Source organism: Salvia miltiorrhiza, chromosome 2 (assembly GCF_028751815.1).
Source record: "Salvia miltiorrhiza cultivar Shanhuang (shh) chromosome 2, IMPLAD_Smil_shh, whole genome shotgun sequence".
Lineage (NCBI taxonomy): Eukaryota > Viridiplantae > Streptophyta > Magnoliopsida > Lamiales > Lamiaceae > Salvia > Salvia miltiorrhiza.
This window is the reverse complement of record NC_080388.1, coordinates 72,743,399-72,764,323: the sequence shown is the minus strand read 5'-3', so window position 1 is coordinate 72,764,323 and position 20,925 is coordinate 72,743,399. Positions and strand designations below refer to the sequence as shown.

Below are 20,925 nucleotides of genomic sequence, written 5' to 3'. Positions count from 1 at the left end.
GGCTCTAGGCGGTCACACTTTTGGCCCATCGTCAAAGCCGGCTATAAATTGAGGAGATTTCTATTCGATTGTATCATGTTCAATAAATTAAGACAGATTCTTAGTTTAATGAATTGTAATTCACATATTATAGGCTTATAGCGGATTCACACTTCAAAGTAATTAATATTCCCTCCATCCCGCGAAACTTGAGCAGAATTTCTTTACTCCTTTTACATTAGTAGTTAGATTATTTGATCTCACAATTAGTCCAACGTTGACTTGCGACGAATGGAGATTATGTAATAACAGTAGAGCCGCTTCATGCATGATTTGTTACAGAGAGTTAAGCACAAAAACAACTACGAAAGCTAATCTTGAGCAATTAATGATTTATTGCAATATAAAGTCCAAATCTCAAAAGGGTTTAGGGCTATACAATATATTATGCATCAAGAAGAGCTATGTGTAGAAAAATTATGAAACAACTATAATAATAATAGCTATACAACACTGAAAATCTAGAGCTTGTGCAGGAGCAGGTGAGCACCATGCTGAGGTTGAGTAGTAATCAAATTGAGAGGCGCATGCGTATACGCCGGAGAAAGCTCGAACGAGAAGCTTCTTAGAAGCACGGCCACCGCCATTTTCGCCTCCAGCATTGCAAACACTTGCCCTATACATATTCGAGGTCCCCAGCCAAAAGGGTAAAACAAACCTGGACCCTTCTGCGCCTTGGCCACTCCTTCACTGAATCTCTGTGGATTGAACTCCATCGCATCGTCTCCCCAAGTTTTCGTGTCGTGATGCAATACAATAATTTGCAGTGAAAGCTGAACTCCGGCTGGTAAGGTATATTTCCCCAACTTGGTTTCCTCGCTGGTTCTCCGACCAAGAGCTATTACCGGTGGATAAAGCCTCAGCACCTCGTGCAAAATCATCGTAACCTGCAATCAAGATCATCAAGGTAAGTTTACTCAATAAGATTAACATGTTTGACAGGAAGCTACTTACAATCTTAAGCCGATTCAGGCCATCAAAATCTGGCGTTCGGTTACCAATGACTTGCATAACCTCTTCCCTGGCTCGTGTCTGCCAGTCGGGATATCTACTCAGTAAAACCAGTGTCCAAACAAGCAACACGGAGGTAGTCTCCTGCCCAGCGAAATAGAACAGCTTGCACTCCTCTACTACTGCATCTATGGTCATCCCAAAACTCTTGTTACCACCTTCCTCGATTTCTTGGAAGTTGGACGCCAACAATATACTTAGTAAGTCTTCATCATGTCTAGCCTCCCTCGTCTTCATAGCCTCGATCCTTTTACTAATGAGGCCTCGAATTGTTGACTGAACTTCTCTTTCAATTTGTTTCATTCTCCGGTTCCTTTTGGTGGGCAAGAATCTACAGCATTGTGAAAACACATCGCACACGAAAATAGAGAAGCTCATTACACCATGTAGCTACATAGAACTACTATCTTGATGGGATCTAACTTTTTCAGTAAAGATTTTAGTTTTGGTGATTCGTAATGTAATTAATTACCTCAATCCCGGAACGTATGCAGAGCCCAGAGCTTGGATGATGTGCTCAACCTGTTCTCTTTGAAGCTCGAATATTCTCCTCCCTTCTTGGTAGCTGCTACCGAATGAAGTTCTTGATATTGCATCGCCCGTTAGATTTTGTAAATAAGGCCATACATCCACCTCATAAGATCCTTCCGATGAAACATTCTTTTCCCACGTTTTCAGAACTTCATCACAACTCATATAGAAGGCCGGAATCATGAGCTGCGCCCGAGCAATAGTAAGAAAAAAGCATACTTATCTCAACACATTATCCTATAACAGAATCTTCAAAAAATTGCTTCTCAAACACATAAACTTGAAATGACAGAGCAATTTGGCCAAAAACACTTCAATTTCTCAACTATAAGAAAACACAAAACAAGATTTTGCAATAGAAAACCTTCAATTTCTCAAGATGGAAAGCAGGGTTGATGATTTTCCTGTGCTTGGCCCATTCATCTTTCTCATAGCTCGCAAGTCCTTGTAGCAGCAGCTTCGTCATCGGATTCCTGTTCTCCGGCCTCAGGTACAGATAACTCTTGCTCAGCACCTCCTTAACTAGCTCTGGATCAGTAAGGATAATGGAAGGCCTTGGCCCAAGCCAAATAAACGACTCATTTCCTAGATAAATCGATATTTACCCAAATAAGAAAACAAGAAATTCATTTTGATGCTGCAAATTGAATTCAAGATAGCTGAGCATTCATCAATTGATACATTCAACAAAATTGTGAAGAAAGCTCACTCAATGAACTCACTGACATCATTTATCACTTAACAAAACTAAATTCGACATGAACTCACTGAAAATCATTGCATTGCACATGGTAATACTGCAACCCTATCCACTTCCCATATCACACTATCTCAAACAATTTAACCAATTCATTTCTAATCAAGCTACAAGACTTCATTTTTCCAACATATGGTGACATAGAAATCAAAGATATTAATCAACCCTCATGTCTCTATCTCAACATCCAATCGGAGCAAGATTCTAATAAATAACAAGAAATACAGCATACCATGTTTGTGAATAGTGTTGACGATAAAGGGCGCAACTCTATTCTTGATATCATCATCAAGATTGATGGGCTTGCTCCTGGCTTCCATGCTCAACTGCGTCAGTTCCTTCAAGTCGCCATACACCAATTTGTAGGCATTACCTTTGAACCCCTGCTTCCTGAGGGCTTCTCCCAGCCTCTTGGGCGTGATGTAGGCCCAACTCAGTAATTTCCATGTGTATATCAACGCCGCAAGCGCCAAAGCAGACGCAAATACTTGACACAGAGCTTCCATTTTTCGTTTTGATCGGTAGGCTAACTGAGCTCTTACTATTTGAAGTATATGTTGATTGTTGTGTGGGTGGGATTCTGAGTTTCTTGAAGTATATGGATAAAACGACTCATACTTTTTTGCGAAAAATCAAAAGCTTCGAATTATGGGCTTCTACGAGACACACGTGAAAATGATAAGAGTCATAAGACGTTCACAAAAATAAAATCTGGAATGGGACGAATGTTAAAAAAATATATTTTTATTTATTTAATAAAATGGAGAAAAAGAACCACGAACTTAGAAAATGAAAAAAAAAAAAAAACTAATCAAGTCAATAAGTGAAGAAATAAGTCTACAAATTAATCAAATTATTATTAAAATATTACTAAAAATATGTTACGATATACTTTTACGAACGAATGAAAATGACAAATTAAATCTTATTATGGAATACTATTATGAATTGGTGATAAATTGCGAATTTTGCTCTTTTGTTTATTCTAGAGCCGCGAGCGTGGTGGATTCTGTCAGACCTGATATGAAATTTTATTTGAATTTTAATCTATTTATTTTTATATACGACAATTATCACTTTTTATATCAGTAAGTATCACTTTAATCATAAAAAAAAATGATATTATTATTTGAGTTATTGTTAATTTTTTAAGAATAACTATCATCTTATTAATAAGAATTGTCACTTTTATAGTACATTAGAACTATTAGTTTTATTTAAAGGATTAAATGCAATGCACGTAAGATCACAAACTTTGGTTTAAATACATTTTGCACACGAACTAGATTTGCACCAAATCATCCATATATTATACTCCCTCCGTCTCATTACAAATGTCCCATTATTTTGGATATAATGGACACGGAGATTAAACATGCATAGCTATAGTAAAGACAAACTCTACGAACTCTAATAAAAAATATATAAAAATACTTATAACTATTGAAACCTGCTATGAACGGAGATTATGTAATAACAGTTGAGCCGCTTCATGCATGATTTGTTACTGAGAGTTAAGCACAAAACAGTTACGAAAGCTAATCTTGAGCAATGATTTTATTGTTTTTATGGCAATATAAAGTCCAAATATCAAAAGGGCTATACAATATATTATGCATCAAGAAGAGCTATATGTTGAAGAATTATGAAACAACTATAACAATAATAGCTATACAACGCTGAAAATCTAGAGCTTGTGCAGGAGCAGGTGAGCACCATGCTGAGGTTGAGTAGTAATCAAATTGAGAGGCGCATGCGTATACGCCGGAGAAAGCTCGAACGAGAAGCTTCTTAGAAGCACGGCCACCGCCATTTTCGCCTCCAGCATTGCAAACACTTGCCCTATACATATTCGAGGTCCCCAGCCAAAAGGGAAAAATATACCTGGACCCTTTTGTGCCTTGGCCACTCCTTCACTGAATCTCCATGGATTGAACTCCATCGCATCGTCTCCCCAAATTTTCGTGTCGTGATGTAATACAATAATTGACAGTGAAAGCTGAACTCCGGCTGGTAAGGTATATTTCCCCAACTTGGTTTCCTCACTGGCTCTCCGGCCAAGAGCTACCACCGGCGGATAAAGCCTCAGCACCTCATACAAAATCATCGTAACCTGCAATCAAGATCATCATGGTAAGTTTACTCAATAAGATTAACATGTTTGATAGGAAGCTACTTACAATCTTGAGCTGATTCAGGCTATCAAAATCTGGCGTTCGGTTACCAATGACTTGCATAACCTCTTCCCTGGCTCGAGTCTGCCAGTCGGGATATCTACTCAGTAAAACCAGTGTCCAAACAAGCAACACGGAGGTAGTCTCCTGCCCAGCGAAATAGAACAGCTTGCACTCCTCTCTACTACTGCATCTATGGTCATCCCGAAACTCTTGTTACCACCTTTCTCGATTTCTTGGAAGTTGGACGCCAACAATATACTTAGTAAGTCCTCATCATGTCTAGCCTCCCCCGTCTTCATAGCCTCGATCCTTTTACTAATGAGGCCTCGAATTGTTGACTGAACTTCTCTTTCAATTTGTTTCATTCTCCGGTTCCTTTTGGTGGGCACGAATCTATAGCATTGAGAAAACACATCACACACGAAAATGAAGAAGCTGATTACTCTATGAAGCTACATAGAACTACTATCTTTCTTGATGGGATCTAAAATTTTCATTAAAGATTTTAGTTTTTGTGATTCCTAATGTAATTACCTCCATCCCGGAATATATATAGAGCGCAGAGCTTGGATGATGTGCTCAACCTGTTCTCTTTGAAGCTCGAATATTCTCCTCCCTTCTTGGTAGCTGCTACCGAATGCAGTTCTTGATATTGCATCACTCGTTAGATTTTGTAAATAAGGCCATACATCCACCTCATAAGATCCTTCCGATGAAACATTCTTTTCCCACGTTTTCAGAACTTCATCACAACTCATATAGAAGGCCGGAATCATGAGCTGCGCACGAGCAATAGCAAGAAAATTAAAAGCATACTTGTCTCAACACATTATCCTATAACAGAATCTTCAAAAAATTGCTTCTCAACCACATAAACTTGAAATGAGAGATCAATTTGGCCTAAAACACTTCAATTTCTCAACTATAAGAACACAGAAAACAAGAATTTGCAATAGAAAACCTTCAATTTCTCAAGATGGAAAGCAGGGTTGATGATTTTCCTGTGCTTGGCCCATTCATCTTTCTCGTAGTTCGCAAGCCCTTGTGCCAGCAGCTTAATCATCGGATTCATGTTCTGCGGCTTGAGGTACAGATAACTCTTGGTCAGCACCTCCTTAACTAGCTCCGGATCATTCAGGATAATGGAAGGCCTTGGCCCAAACCAAATAAACGACTCATTTCCTAGATAAATCGATATTTACCCAAATAAGAAAACAAGAAATTCATTATGATGCTGCAAATTGAATTCAAGCCAGCTGAGCATTCATCAATTGATACATTCAACAAAATTAAGAAGAAAGCTCACTCAATGAACTCACTGGCATCATTCATCACTAACCTAACTAAATTGACACATTCAACCCCCAAAAATTGACATCATTTATCACTTAACAAAACTAAATTTGACATGAACTCACTGAAAATCATTGAATTGCACATGGTAATACTGCAACCCTATCCACTCCCCATCTTAAATTATCTCAAACAATTTAACCAATTCATTTCTAATCAAGCTACAAGACTTTACTTTTCCAACATATGGTGACATAGAAATCAAAGATATTAATCAAACCCTCATGTCTCTATCCCAACATCCAATCAGAGCAAGATTCTAATAAATAACTAGAAAATCAGCATACCATGTTTGTGAATAGCGTTGACGATAAAGGGCGCAACTCTATTCTTGATATCATCATCAAGATTGATGGGCTTGCTCCTGGCTTCCATGCCCAACCGCATCAGTTCCTTCAAGTCGCCATACACCAATTTGTAGGAATTACCTTTGAACCCCTGCTTCCTGAGGGCTTCTTCCAGCCTCTTGGGCGTGATGTAGGCCCAATTCAGTAATTTCCATGTGTATATCAACGCCGCAAGCGCCAAAGCAGACGCAAATATTTGATACACAGATTCCATTTTTCGTTTTGATCGGTAGCCTATATATCTGTTACTGAGCTCTTTCTATTCCTAGAATTCTAGTACTTCTATATGTAGTGTCTTAGTGAGGTTCTGCTTTTTTTTGGGAAAAAGTGGATTATGTGATTTCGAATTTTCGTGGCCGAAGAAGAAACTGCGACGTCATAATAAAGTATGGGCATCTACGATACACGTCACACGGGTTAGCTTTTAGAATCGCATGAACGAAAATTATGAGACCATTAATAATGTCTCGTTACTTTTTAAAGACGAAAATTAAGAAAAAGTATAATTATTATAAAAAATAAGTAGATAAAAAATATTTTAAAATTATTTTAAATAAATTAGTATATAAAATAAATTGAGCCCACCATTAATAATATTTAAAATAATTATTTTTTTATACTTAAAATAGTACGAAACATTATTAATGGTACGTCTCAATATAAGTAACTGTTGTGAATTGTGTGGTAAATTGCGAATTTTGCAATTTGAACTTTTTCTAGAACCGCGAGCGTGGTGGGTCCTTTTGAGCTCGAGTCCGACCTAATACAAATTTTTATTTGGATTTAATCGATTTATTTTTATACACCAAAATTATCACTTGTATTGTTCAATATTATCCTCTTCTTCTCATTAAAGTTAATTTATTTTTTTATTTTGGATCGTCCCACTAAAAATGACTCATTTTCATAAAAAATGTATTTAACTCTTTAAAAGACATGGATCCTGCCACATTTATCTAATTATTACACCTTCTCTTTAATCTCCGTATAAAAAAGAAGTGAGTCATTTTTAATGGGACGAAGAGAGTCTTAATTTCATTAAAACAATTGTTACTTTTTTAATCATAAAAATTAAAAAATTTATTTGAAACATTGTTACTTTTCATAGAATAACTCTCACTTTATCCAGAAGAATTGTCACTTTTATAGCTATTACAACTATTTTTTAGCATTAGAACTATTGGCTTTCTTTAAAATACAATGTTACTTTAATTCATAAAAATTATCACTTTTATTAATAAATACTCCCCTTCGTCTCATTAGCCAGTAATGTCTCATTATTTTTAGTCACAATAATTAAAAAAAATGTAATTAGTGTATAAAATTGGTGAAAAATATTTAAAGATTATTTTAAATGAGCCGATGTATTAAGTCAGATGAGCTCACCGTTAACAAAATTTTAAGTACTTATTTATTTTTTTTACTAAAAAGAATATAAGATATTACTAATGGGACGTTCCAATATAGTAATTAGGATATTATTAATGGGACGAAAAGAGTATTACTTTTATATAAAAAGTCATGAATTATAATTTGGATCAACTTTATGACATCCATCTTAAATTTTTTAAAAAGTCATGAATTAATAATTTGGATAAAATTTCTATGACATCGGTCTTAAATTTTCAAGACCGAGAGTCTTTGAGTACCCCAACTTTGTCACTTGAGCTAGGCTTCATTGGCCATGACAACTAAGTTATTATTACGTTATCCTTGCAAAATGTTGTCGAACTTCGAATAAAATTAGAATGCATTTTCTGTACTTTTTTTTAAAACAAGCATTTTATTTACCTAATAAGAAATTATTAATAAATAATTCAATTTAATTTTGAGTTGCATGATTCAACGGAATGGATAATTTGGTCCAATTGAATGATTATTATCACTTTAAAATTAAATTAATTATTTAATCATCCTTCAATCTCTATCTATGATATATCAATTTTATTTATTTCATCCATCAAACCAAATATCTTGTGACATGTTTACTTATCGCGATTGATAAAATAGATGATTGGATATTTTTCTATTCAGTTTTAAAATTCTCAAATCTCACACTGATTTAGCAAAATATAAATAAAGTAAAATTAACTGCAGGAGTTACAACGGCCTTGTCATTTATGGCAGGTTGGCATCCTTTTCATTGCCATAAGTTGAAATCTTTTGTGATATGATTGTTATTTGTTACTCCCTCCATCCACAAAAAATATGCCACAATTTTCTTCTTCATCCGTCCACAAAAAATATACCACATTCATTTTTAGTAGTAGGATCCACATCATTCCACTCACATTTAAAGTGGGACCCTTACTCCACTACCAACTTCACTAACTTTTTATTAAAACCCGTGTCGAAAGTAAAGTGACATATTTTTGATGGACGGAGGGAGTATTTCCTTTTGAGAAGATATGATTGTCATTTTTAGTAAAGGCAGTAATGAATGAGTTTGTTACTGAAAATAGAGGTCGACAGAACAGAAGGGCCTAAGAGCACTTCCAGCAGATCACCTAAATACATCACTAACTCTAAATTTAGGCTAAAACAATTGAAAATGAGATAAAAAATGCATCCAGCAGATCCCCTAAATTGAATGGGGCCCACAAAAATTTTTACACCTACCTAAATTCAATCTTAAATTTACACCCACCCTAAATTTATTTTAAGCTTATAATTAATAGGGCCCACACATAATTATTGTTTTTATGTAGAAAATAGGAGATCTGATGTATGCATTTATAAAATCGAGATCCTAAAATTAAATAAGAAAGCTTTAGAGAGGAATATAGGAGTATAATTTTGAGATTTCTGCTGGGAGTGCTCTAACATGTTTGGATCACCACATTGGCAAAAGAATTTTCGAAAAAATATGCATGTGTGTGTTGGTTAATGTTCAAGACCTATTCGAATCATTAATCGCACGATTTTTAAATTTATTTATTTAATTATATAATTTATCAAAAATAAATAAATAAAATTTGGAATAATATATTTTGCATTTTACCTATATGAATGTAACATCGTTCCTCCAAACTTATTTTTTAAATATATAAATTTAATTTTAAGCATTAGTTCAAGTTATGCCACGTTTTTATAAGCTTTTTAACTGGCCCGACCATAGTCCATGTGTTGGCCCAATGAGCCCAAATAATCTGTCCGAACGGCCCAACCCGACAAATTTGATACCTTTAGCGACGGATGCAGTAAATCTTTATTAACAAACGACGGTAAAAAAAAAAAAAAAAAAAAAAAGCTAGAGCTTGTGCAAGGTAAGGTGAGCGCCATGCTGAGGCTGAGTAGTAACAACGGTGAAAGGAGCGTGCGTATACGAAGGCGAGAGCTCAAACGAGAAGCGTTGCAGAATCATCGACACCGCCATCTTCGCCTCCACCATCGCGAACATTTGCCCGATGCAGATGCGAGGCCCCCACCCGAACGGGAAGAATATACCGTGCCCCTTCTGCGCCTTCGACACTCCTTCGCTAAATCTCTGCGGATTGAACTCGTCCGCGTCGTCCCCCCACACCGTCCGGTCGTGATGCAATATCAGCACCGGCAGCGACACCTGCGCCCCGGCCGGCAGCGTTATCTTGCCTAGCTTCGTCTCCTCGCTCACTCTCCGCCCCAGGGCCACTATCGGCGGATACAGCCTCAAGACCTCGTACAGAATCATGGTAACCTGTCATCAAAGAAAAAAGAGTATAAGACTCGTTAGTCATGACTAATCCTACGTGGCATTCTCTCGAGACTAAGTCACGAACCGAGTCCATTTAACTAAACAACATATCATAACTTATCATGAGATTAAATCTTATCTAATCCCAACAACAGAACACCACCTTAAAATACACTCGATTATATGTGAGATGGTCACGAATAAATAAATGTAACACATGCATCTTGATCACACATAGGTAAATTGCTAAAAACATATTTGCACTTACAATCTTGAGGTGACTCAAGCCAGCAAAATCTGGTTTCCTGTCACCAAAGACCTGCAAGACCTCTTCCCTGGCTTTGGCCTGCCAGTCCGGATGTATGCTCAGCATCACCATCACCCACACGAGCCACGCAGAGGTCGTCTCCTGCCCCGCGAAGTAGAAGAGCTTGCACTCCTCGACCACCTCAGCTATGCTCATCCCGTTGCCACCCTCTTCGATTTCTTGAAAGTTGGACTCCAACAATATCCCAAGCAAGTCGTCACGGCTGCTAGCCTCCTCTGTTTTCATCGACTTAATCCTTCTGTTGATGAGTTGCCGGATCAAGGATTGAACTTCTCTCTCAGTTTCCTTCATTCTCCTATGCCTCTTGATGGGGACAAATCTACACATCAACACACACACACACACAAACACCAACTTAGTTCCTCATTTTCATAAACATAAATCAAATTCTATATTACTACCTCCATCCCGGGATATATAGCGAACGCGAAGCCTGCATCACAAACTCTGCCTGCTCCTTCTGAAGCTGGAATATCCTTCTACCTTCTTGGTAGCTGCTACCAAACGCAGTTCTTGATATTGCATCGCTCGTTAAACTCTGCAGATAAGGCCATACATCCACCTCATACGACCCCTCACCGGAGACAATATTTTCCTCCCATTTGCTCAAAACCTCTTCACAGCTCAGATGAAAGGCTGGGATCATAAGCTGCACCACAACACGATCAAAATTCCATCGAAAATCCTAGTGACTAAGTAACAACGTAACATGAATTATGAAGATGATAACCTTGAGTTTTTCAAGATGGAAAGCAGGGTTGATGATTTTCCTGTGTTTGGCCCATTTCTCTTTCTCATAGGCCACAACTCCTTGTGCAAGCAGCTTTGATAGTGGATTCCTGTTTAATGGCTTCATGTATATATCACTCTTATTCATCACCTCCTTAACTAGCTCAGGATCCGTTATAATAACTGACGGAGTTGTCCCCAGCCAAAAGAAACACTCATTTCCTGCAAGTTTTATTAGAACACCCCCAAAAATTAGTAAAAAAAAAATTTAGGAATCATGATGATCGACCAGTTTAGAATTTGCCTTTTTTTGATTCATTCAATTCAACCAATTATCTATGAAATCATTGAATCACTCGGCTATAACTCAAATTAACTCAACGATTAACAAATTTGGCAACAAAAACAAAACCTAATATGGTAAGATCTGATATATAATATATTCAACACACAAAAGTGATCAACAAAAAAAGAAGCAAGAGAGAAAAAAAAAATCCTACTAAAATACCGTATTTTTGAATGATATTGAGGAAAAACGCTTGGAGCCTAGGTTTGATATCAGCGTCAAGACTAATGGGGGCGGATCTAGCTTCTATAATCGACTGCATAATCTCCTTGAAGTCGCCATACACCAATTTGTAAGAATTACCCTTTAGCCCCTGCTTCCTCAGGAATTTCTCCAACCTCTTGGGCGCGATGTATACCGAATTCAGTATTTTGTATGCGCATATCAACACCACAAACGCGATAGCTGCAGCAGCCAAAATTTGGTATTCGACCGCCATTTCTGTGCTTTCCTTCTGCTTTGGGCATGGGCTAGGAGTGTGCAGCTCTTTATATAGACTAGTATTTATGCCTTGACTCTGTAGAAACTTACACAACACGACAAAGGTAGGAAAAAGCGTGGCGGATTACGTATCATGTGGCAACACGCTCTTGTTCATAACCATAATAATTTTGTTATCTTCTTCTTGAAATTCTAATGCACTCACTTCACAAATTTTATACCGATCTTCATATTTGGTAATCATATTTGGTAACCCTTTGATAAGAACTAAGGAGACATGTATGTATATATACGTGAAATTTATTAATTAATGTGGTTGTTCTTATGGCGTCATAGTGGAGAGTCAATCTTGACTCTTAAAAGTGATCCTCATCATTTTAGAACCAACACCCGATTGGAGAATGGAGAGCCAATTCTTTGACTCTTAAATTTTAATTTTTAATTTGTATTTAATTTAATGTTTGTATTTAATAAAAAATGCCGGGAATTTTGTGATTGGGCGGTGGTGCATCACACGCGCCCAATCAAAATGGAGATTGCACTAGGGCGCAGAGGGGAGGGGTGGGCGTGGAGGTTGGGGGCACCAGGCCCGGGCCGGCATCCGCGCCCCCCACTGTGGGTGACCTTAACGTAAAAATGTTGTTTTCATTTGATCCTAAATCAAGTAATATAATGAAAGAATACAGTTAAAATGATTAAACACGGTGAGAAATGAGAATAAATTCTGAGCATGAGATATTCAAATCTTATGGCAAAAATTTGGCCTGGATTTGAATTTTAGATGAGGCAAAAATTTAACTACATACTCTTCAAAAAAAAAAAAAAACACACATACATAAACTAAATATTGTGTATTACAACAAGCTTATTCATTATTTTCGTTTCTCACAAAAAATAGTTATTTTAATTACATCCCAACTCTACGTATATATAACTATAATTACTTATTTGTAGTTTAAATTTCTATTTAGAATTTGTTTATGTTTAGATGTTAGAATTAAATTTATCATCCCCTTAAGTATAGAAATATTGACTTCAAATTCTTGTTTGGATCGACACTGAAAAAGTTTCTTTGTAGTCTCATGAAGGATGATGATATTGAAATATATTTTGATGGATCACAATGATTAATTTTTTAATGATATCATTTAATTTCACATAAGGTAATAATTAAATTACTTTCGTTTTACAATTAGATATGTAAAAGAATGTATATTTTCAATTGGTCAATAAACTTGATTTTATTTATATAAACAAACTCTTCTTCTAATTGTGAAGAAAATTTACTAAAATGAACGAGATTCAAAAATTAAAGACTTATTCTTTTTTGTCCTTTATATATTTTCTAAGAATTAGGATTTTCCTATGAAAATATTTTATCCATTGAAAAATGATATTTAGTGATCTCATATTGAATTCAGCCATTTCTTCGTTAGCTTTTTGTATCTTGACAAACAAGAGACGACAGTAGAGGAGGAATAGATGATGACAGAAAATGCAAAGAATACAAGAGATAATTATTCATTAATAATGTATCATAAATATTGAAATTCGTAGGTGGTGTTGCGTTTCAACCAAGAATTAATAGCTTTGAAAATCACACCGATTGCAATGTCTTTATCTCAATTTCATTTTTTCTTGATATCCATGTCAAAATGTAAACGTAATTAGGTCATAGCTGACGCATCTCTTAGAAAAATTGTCGTCTAGGGAAAGCAGCTATTGAAAACAACATATAGCTAAATTTAAGCTATAATAATAATAATAATAATAATAATAATAATAATAATAATAATATTATTATTATTATTATTATTATTATTATTATTATTATTATTATTATTATTATTATTATTATTAAACCTGAACGACCTATAAAAGGGGTTTTTATGGGATTGTAAAAGTTTTTACGCTAAACAAGTAAATATAGATGTAATTAATGTTATGGACCTTATGGTCCTAATAATTTGGACTTAAATTTCTTTTCAAAGATGATGCGATTTTAAGATAATTTTGAAATAAATTTGGCAACGATTTTCTAATATTCTTCCGAAATTTCTTTTCAAAGATTATGACATTTTAAGATAATTTTCAAATAATTTTGTTAGCCAAAACATATTAATTGCTTTATATACGAAACTGTCGACATCATATCTTACAATTATACCCCACTCAATATATATGATAAAACCAACAACTAATGAAAAGTAACACTGTGAAGAAAAAATTACAGAAAAAGAAATTGCTGATGATACGACGTTGCTTGATTTAATAAACAAATGTGACAAAACAGACAAAAATTACATATACATATGATAAGAAAGGGCAAAAAGAACTTTCCCTTTCTCGCAATATAATTAACATGATAGAAATGTATAAGTTTTTCATTTGAAAAAATTAAGAAAATCAACTTTTTATGAGCATATATTATTTACAAAATTCTTTATATTTTAGTCATTGCAGTAATATGTACTTTGCTATTAGTAATATACTTCACCCATATCAATCACGAATTTTAATAAATGATTGGGCGTATTGTGAGTGAAATAAGTGTCTCATATTTTACGTGAGTATTAAAATAATTAAATTGGAATAAGAATTCCATATACTTTTATTAAAAATAAATTAAAATAAATATAAAAATATAAAACATTTAAAAATAAAAATATGAATATTAAAAATTGAGACGAAGGGAGTAATAAAATAGCATGCTCAACCATTAGAAAATACAATGTGTCACAATTATTATTATGTTTATAAGAAGTTATTGAATATATATCCTATGTACATAGATTTTTAAAAGTTTTGCCCACATCCTCATCAGTCATCACAGTTAAGCAGCAATTTCTTCTAGAAGCACAGTGTACGTGGGCAGCTCCAGCTTCTTTGTACAAAGTTGTCATTATTAGTCAAATGTACAATTGCAATTAGTTCAGTGGTCCAGAGTGATATGATTATGAGGTTAAATATTTTAAATTTAAGTCTATTATCATGTACTCCCTCCGTCCACCAAAAATATGTCACTTTATTTTCGGCACGAGTTTTAATAAAATGTAAGTGAAGTTGGTAGTGGAGTAAGGGTCCCACTTTAAATGTGAGTGGAATGGTGTGGACCCTACTGCTAAAAATGGATGTGACATATTTTTTGTGGACGGACGAAAAAGGAAATTGTGGCATATCTTTAGTGGACGGAGGGAGTAATTTTTTAAATATATTTATTTTATTTTTGGAAAAAAAAAAACATAAACTACAATTACATATTATAACACCTTTTCTCAATTTTCGTTTTTTGAACTAAAAATATGACCTTTTATAATAGGTGCGTTTTAGAAAATCCTATCGGTCAACCAAAAATTAACATGACTATCGAAAAGCCACATATGCAAAAATTGCAATCAAATCATTTAAGGTGGTTGAGTAGCAAGTTCAGGACGTATATTTTTTTGACAATCTTGTTATCCTTAATTAGTTGTATCTAATTTCTATCGATATGGTAAATTACACAAATTATAAAAATAATATTATTGATTATTATAAATAAAAAAAACTAAAAATAGTATTATATGAAATTTCAAATGTGAAAACACGATCAACAACCTAGTTTTGACTCTCTTTAATACTCCCTCCATCCGTCAAAAGTGGATCACTTTTACTATATCGGACGTCTGCAAAGAATATATCATTTTCTTTTTATAGAAATGATTTCACCATTCACTTTAATCTTTTATCCTTACAAATACATTTTATTTACAAAAAAATCACTCCAAACTCAATCTCAACCACACATCTCATAAAGTGGTGGGACCATTTCTCCACTACATCAAAATTATCACCAATTTTATTAAATCGTGTATCCAACCAAAATGGTTCACTTTTGACTGCCGAATGGAGTATTATTTTTCTGTATTTTTGCCTATGTTACAACTTAAAAGGGGGACAAGGGCACGTGCGTTTCTTTATCATAAAACTCAAAATTGCAGGCCGGCCGACGTAACTTTAGTGACCAAAATCAATTGCTATATATATCCAAAAGGACCAAAACAATGAATGTCATTCACTCACTGTCTTCTAGATTATACGTAGAAAATTTCATTTCATATTCCCCACCTCCTCTTAAAAAAAAAAAAAAAAAATCTATTATATAACTCGCACAGAGACAAAATTATTATCTACGTAAAAGTGAAAAAATTACACATTAAACCTAAAACTTTTCATAAAAAAGAGTCATCAGGTACTTCAATTTTACCGCTTGAGTTAGGCTTATGGGATCCTATTGTCTTCTTTTTATATTAACTTTTTCTCACCTCATTTGCTTTGCATAACGTTAAATAAAAATTGCTAATTTTTGTAAATGTGAGATACGAACATAATATATATATATATATATATATATATATATATATATATTAATTTGGTGGAACTTTTTCTAACTATTTGATATCAGCAAAACTCTAATTTTGAAATTTTAAAAAATGGACACCAACATATTTCTTAACATTCATAAAAATACTTAATTCTAATTTCTACATATATTTAGGCTAAAGGGATATAACATTCAGGAAATTAAAATTTAAAATACTCTTTTTTTCCTCATAAATCATGTGTGTTGGACCATTATATATCTAATCATTGTTGCATTTTAAAGTCGGATACGTATCCATGATATATGAATATGAGTGGATAAGAGTAGAGATTTTTTTTCTAAAGTATAATATATGGTGGGATGGTATCATGTGCTCGAGCGTACGGTAACAACCACCCAAATTAGCATTAATTAGATTAATAATTAGTAAAACATTATTTAATTTTAAATATAATTTGATTTTTTTATGTGCATCGTGCCTTATTATTATTATTATACTATCTATTTATTTAATTAATTTCATATAAATTTATTATTATTATTATTATTATTATTATTATTATGAAGTATAATTAATTTTTATTTTCAAAAATTAAAATTTTTAAAAAATTATATATCCTCACTTTGAATTTATCAATCATAATAATGAATTTTAACTAATAAAAATAAAAATAAATAATTAAAAATAATTATATACCCTAACAAGATGAAATAAATTAACTATAAAATTAAACGAAAGCAAACATAATTAAAGTTGAAAAAAAAAGAGTCAAAAGTGAGACGTTAAGTGTAGGGATACAAAATGCAAAACAAACTAGCGGTGAAATTATTTGTCATCATTTCATAATAAACAATAGATAATTTATCTAAAACACAGAGCTACAACAGTATAATATGTATAATCTTATATATTTCATCCAATCAATCTGAAAATCTAGAGCTTGTGCAGAAGAAAGTGAGCCCCATGCTGAGGCTGAGCAGTAATGACAGTGCAAGGAGCGTGCGTATACGAAGGCGAGAGCTCAAAGGCGAAGCGTTGCAGAATCATAGCCATGGCCACTTTGGCCTCCACCATCGCGAACATTTGCCCGACACAGATGCGCGGGCCCCACCCAAACGGGAAGAATATTCCCTGCTTCTTCTGCGCCTTCGACACCCCTTCGCCGAATCTCTGCGGATTGAACTCCATCGCATCGTCGCCCCAGATTTCCCGGTCGTGATGGAGTATGATCGTCGGCAGTGTAACCTGAACTCCCGCCGGCAATCTCACTTTCCCTAGCTTGGTTTCTTCGCCAACGCCCCGACCAAGAGAGACTACCGGTGGATAAAGCCTCATCACCTCGTACAGAATCATTGTAACCTGTGATGTGATCCAGATCATCAAAGTTTTTTAGGATAACAACTTATATATATTGATTTGAAAATTAGGACAATAACTTTCGGACTTGTAAAAATAAGACACTAATTATTAAGTTTTGCACCCGCAGGACATTTATGGACCAGTTATCGAATTTTAGGACTTTTCCGCACAAACCAAGCACATGAAAATCCGCACGGAGGGGTTGATTATGTGTCAAGCACGTCATTTTTACGGCTCCAGATAGGATGTCATGTGCTTGGTCTCTGCGGGAAAGTGCGAAAATTCGATAATTGACCGAGAAATATCCTGCGTGTGCAACACTTATTAATTAGTGTCGTATTTTTACAAGTACGAAAGTTATTGTCCTAATTTCCAAATATTCAACCTAAGTTACTGTCCTAAAAAACCCTCTAACTCAAGGAGTTAATCACGTTATAAATTGGGAGTTTAAAATTTTTTAGGTCACTATTTTATGACGATTTGTAAAAATAAGCCAATTTTTTTGAATTTGCAAAAAATAGGCTAATTATATGAGCCATATTTGAGTCTAATCGAGCTATTTTGGCCCACATTTGGCGAAAATAAATAGTTGAAGTGAGATGGTCAATAATTGGAAACTACTTACAATCTTGAGGTGATTGAGACCATCAAAATGTGGTGTTCGGTTAGCAAAGACTTGCAAGACTTCATCCCTGGCTTTGGTCTGCCATTCTGGATACCTACTCAGCAAAACCATCGTCCACACAAGCAGCACTGAGGTGGTCTCCTGCCCTGCAAAATAGAAGAGCTTGCACTCTTCCACTACTTCTTCATTACTCATTCCGAAACTCTTGTGGCCTCCTTCTTCCATCTCACGCAAATTGGACTCCAACAAGATCCCTAGTAAGTCCTCCTCACAAGCTTCCCCTCCTTTCATCGCCTTCATCCTCCCCTCGATCAGCCGCCGAATCAACGACTGAATTTCCCTCTCGATTTCGTACATTCTCTTGTTCCTTTTTGTCGGCACGAATCTACGCGTGCGTTCACAATATAAACGGAGTGTTAAATTCCGTCATGGTAAAATTTTCATTGGAAAATGGTGGATAAAAAAATATGAGAAAATATTATCTTTTTCTCTTTTTATCTTATGTTTACTAGAGATGAAAAAATGAGAAAATGTTGGAAAATATTTTCACGGTCCTATCATAGGATAATATTATCCAACAGTGGAGATAAAATGAGTGAAAAGGAGTTGCTCGAGAAAATATTACACGCTGTAGCCCGGAGAAAATTTTCTATCATAGTAAACATATGAAAATAGTAAAAAATGAGTGTGAAAATATATTTTTTCTCTCATTTTCCATCAAAGTAAACACACTCAAATTAAAGCAATTGATTATAAGAAAAAGCACTAATATATGATTTTTATTATAACCAAACCCTAGCCTCGTGTATATATAAATTAGAGACAACACTTTATTCTAGCCAAAAGTAACTCTTATGCATTTACGCAGTACTTACACGATTTATATGAATTTTGGTTATATGAATAACAAAATTTGTGAAAGTGTGTAAGGTCGTAATAGTCCAAAATGACTACAGGCTATTTTCATATTTTTATCTACATGACTATAATTTTCTTGTGTTATTAGTCCAAAATGACTACAGGCTATTTTCATATTTTTATCTACATGACTATAATTTTCTTGTGTTATTAATTAATTAATTAATAGGTCATGTTTTCTTATTTGAATGTTCCATTTCAATATATTCATTCCTAAAGTGGAAAGTCAAACGTAACAAAATCGCCACATAATTCATTAATTACACTATATATGTCTCACAAATTAAATTATCTCTATTTTTATTTAAAAAATAATATCTCCATTTTTCTTTCTACTTTTTGGATAAATATATCCTCAAAAAAAGTTATTTTCTCTATCATATTTTATTATAAACTATTCATTTCTTAACATCTGTGTGCCCGAGCCCTATGCCTATTAAATTGGGACGATGGGAGTACGATCGTACTATACCTCCATCCTGGGATGTATATAGAGCGTTGAGCCGCCACGACGTATTCAGCTTGCTCTCTCTGAAGGTCGAATATTCGTCTCCCCTGCTCATAGCTGCTACCGAACGCAGTTCTTGATATCGCATCGCTTGTTAAGTTCTGTAAATAAGGCCACACATCCACCTCGCTGCATCCTTCACCCGAAACCCTCTTTTCCCATCGGTTCAACACTTCTTCGCAGCTCAAGTAGAAGGCCGGAACCATGAGCTGTGCAGTTCACTTGAAATATATTAAAATTTCTAATAAATTTGACAAAACCCTAAACCACGAATTTGGAATAGATCATGACCTTCACTTTGTGGAGGTGGAAAGCGGGATTGATGATTTTCCTGTGTTTGGACCATTTTTGTTTGTCGTAGGTAAAGACGCCGAGCGCAAGCAGCTTAGCCAGTGGGTTGGGGGTCTGCTGCTTCAGGTAGATATCAGTCTTGGTTAGCACCTCCTTCACTAGCTCAGCCTCCGTCACTACAACTGAAGGATTTGAGCCTAGCCAGAAAAAGCACTCATTTCCTGCAAAAATTTATTCCAAATTTAAATCTTAAGAAAATGAAAAATATTAGTTTTTATTTATTAAAAAAAGAAGAGATACATATACCATGTTTTTGAATGGTTTTGATGAAGAAAGAGACAACTCTTGGCTTGATATCATCGTCAAGATTGATGGGCTTGGAGTAGGCTTCATCCATCGTCTTCACAATCTCCTTCATGTCACCATACACCAGCTTATACGAATTACCCTTTAAGCCCTGCTCTCTCAAGGCTTTTTCCAGCCATTTTGGTCTGAAATATGCCCAATTTAGTAATTTCAATATGTATGTCAACGCCACTAATGAAAAACCAGCAGTAAGTATTTGATACAGGATCTCCATTTTTGATCATGCTATTATGGCCACTCTAATAATCTCTTTTTAAAGGGGGGATGAAATTAAAAAGTTGCCTAGATGTGGTTTGTATTTATTAATTATTATGTATTTGATTTTTTTTATATATATAAAACGAATTAGGATCGGATCGTGTGTTGTTGTCGTATCATTTTCAGATGATCAAATTATGAAACTTAATTTGCATGTGGTTAATATTATGTATTGATTTTTTTTGTATATAAAATGATGTGATCAGATTATTTATTGCAGTTGCATTTGATCGATGGAAAAACGTTTCTCTTTGATTCTCTCGGTAGTAATGAACAAAACAATCCTTCCAAAAAGTCTAAATATAAAACGTGTTTGATTCTCTTCATAGCAATCCTTCCAAAAAAATTAAATATATTTTAAACTTTTTGGAATGATTATTTACTACGTGCATTAATACTAGCTACCAAGAGAATCAGACAGAAACGTTTACATACAATAGAAATTACAGCGATTAAACAATTATGTTCCATGATTAATAAAATGCATGATTAAATATTTTTATT

At 34.5% G+C, this 20,925-nt stretch overlaps 3 protein-coding genes and 1 pseudogene across 3 annotated transcripts; all 4 read right to left on the bottom strand.

Moving 5' to 3' along the window:
- Positions 1–356: 356 nt before the first annotated feature.
- Positions 357–3,061, bottom strand: LOC131009125 (cytochrome P450 72A397-like). Its single transcript, XM_057936342.1, has 5 exons — positions 2,571–3,061; positions 1,946–2,166; positions 1,523–1,767; positions 994–1,381; positions 357–926 (listed from the first exon to the last, which is right to left on the bottom strand). Exons 1-5 carry the CDS (start codon positions 2,842–2,844, stop codon positions 501–503), a joined length of 1,554 nt encoding a protein of 517 aa, XP_057792325.1. The 5' UTR covers positions 2,845–3,061; the 3' UTR covers positions 357–500.
- An 806-nt stretch (positions 3,062–3,867) lies between these two features.
- Positions 3,868–6,570, bottom strand: LOC131009124 (cytochrome P450 72A397-like; annotated as a pseudogene).
- A 2,829-nt stretch (positions 6,571–9,399) lies between these two features.
- Positions 9,400–12,558, bottom strand: LOC131009123 (cytochrome P450 72A397-like). Its single transcript, XM_057936341.1, has 5 exons — positions 11,454–12,558; positions 10,947–11,167; positions 10,618–10,865; positions 10,157–10,535; positions 9,400–9,891 (listed from the first exon to the last, which is right to left on the bottom strand). Exons 1-5 carry the CDS (start codon positions 11,728–11,730, stop codon positions 9,466–9,468), a joined length of 1,551 nt encoding a protein of 516 aa, XP_057792324.1. The 5' UTR covers positions 11,731–12,558; the 3' UTR covers positions 9,400–9,465.
- Positions 12,559–16,898: 4,340 nt separating this feature from the next.
- Positions 16,899–20,435, bottom strand: LOC131009121 (cytochrome P450 72A397-like). Its single transcript, XM_057936339.1, has 5 exons — positions 20,104–20,435; positions 19,798–20,018; positions 19,471–19,715; positions 18,081–18,465; positions 16,899–17,455 (listed from the first exon to the last, which is right to left on the bottom strand). The coding sequence occupies exons 1-5, from the start codon at positions 20,375–20,377 to the stop codon at positions 17,030–17,032; spliced, it is 1,551 nt and encodes a 516-aa protein (XP_057792322.1). The 5' UTR covers positions 20,378–20,435; the 3' UTR covers positions 16,899–17,029.
- Between the last annotated feature and the right edge of the window lie 490 nt (positions 20,436–20,925).

Bases quoted from the DNA above. Each gene is read 5' to 3' on its own strand.
- LOC131009121 (XM_057936339.1), bottom strand. From the start codon at position 20,377: ATGGAGATCCTGTATCAAATACTTACTGCTGGTTTTTCATTAGTGGCG. The intron at 20,019-20,103 runs GTATATGTATCT...AAATTTTTGCAG, and splicing joins CAAAACCATTCAAAAACATG to GAAATGAGTGCTTTTTCTGG. The intron at 19,716-19,797 runs GTCATGATCTAT...TGAACTGCACAG, and splicing joins TCCACCTCCACAAAGTGAAG to CTCATGGTTCCGGCCTTCTA.
- LOC131009123 (XM_057936341.1), bottom strand. From the start codon at position 11,730: ATGGCGGTCGAATACCAAATTTTGGCTGCTGCAGCTATCGCGTTTGTG. The intron at 10,866-10,946 runs GTTATCATCTTC...GTTGTGGTGCAG, and splicing joins TCCATCTTGAAAAACTCAAG to CTTATGATCCCAGCCTTTCA. The intron at 9,892-10,156 runs GTAAGTGCAAAT...CTTTGATGACAG, and splicing joins GCTTGAGTCACCTCAAGATT to GTTACCATGATTCTGTACGA.
- LOC131009125 (XM_057936342.1), bottom strand. From the start codon at position 2,844: ATGGAAGCTCTGTGTCAAGTATTTGCGTCTGCTTTGGCGCTTGCGGCG. The intron at 2,167-2,570 runs GTATGCTGTATT...CGATTTATCTAG, and splicing joins CAACACTATTCACAAACATG to GAAATGAGTCGTTTATTTGG. The intron at 927-993 runs GTAAGTAGCTTC...TCTTGATTGCAG, and splicing joins GCCTGAATCGGCTTAAGATT to GTTACGATGATTTTGCACGA.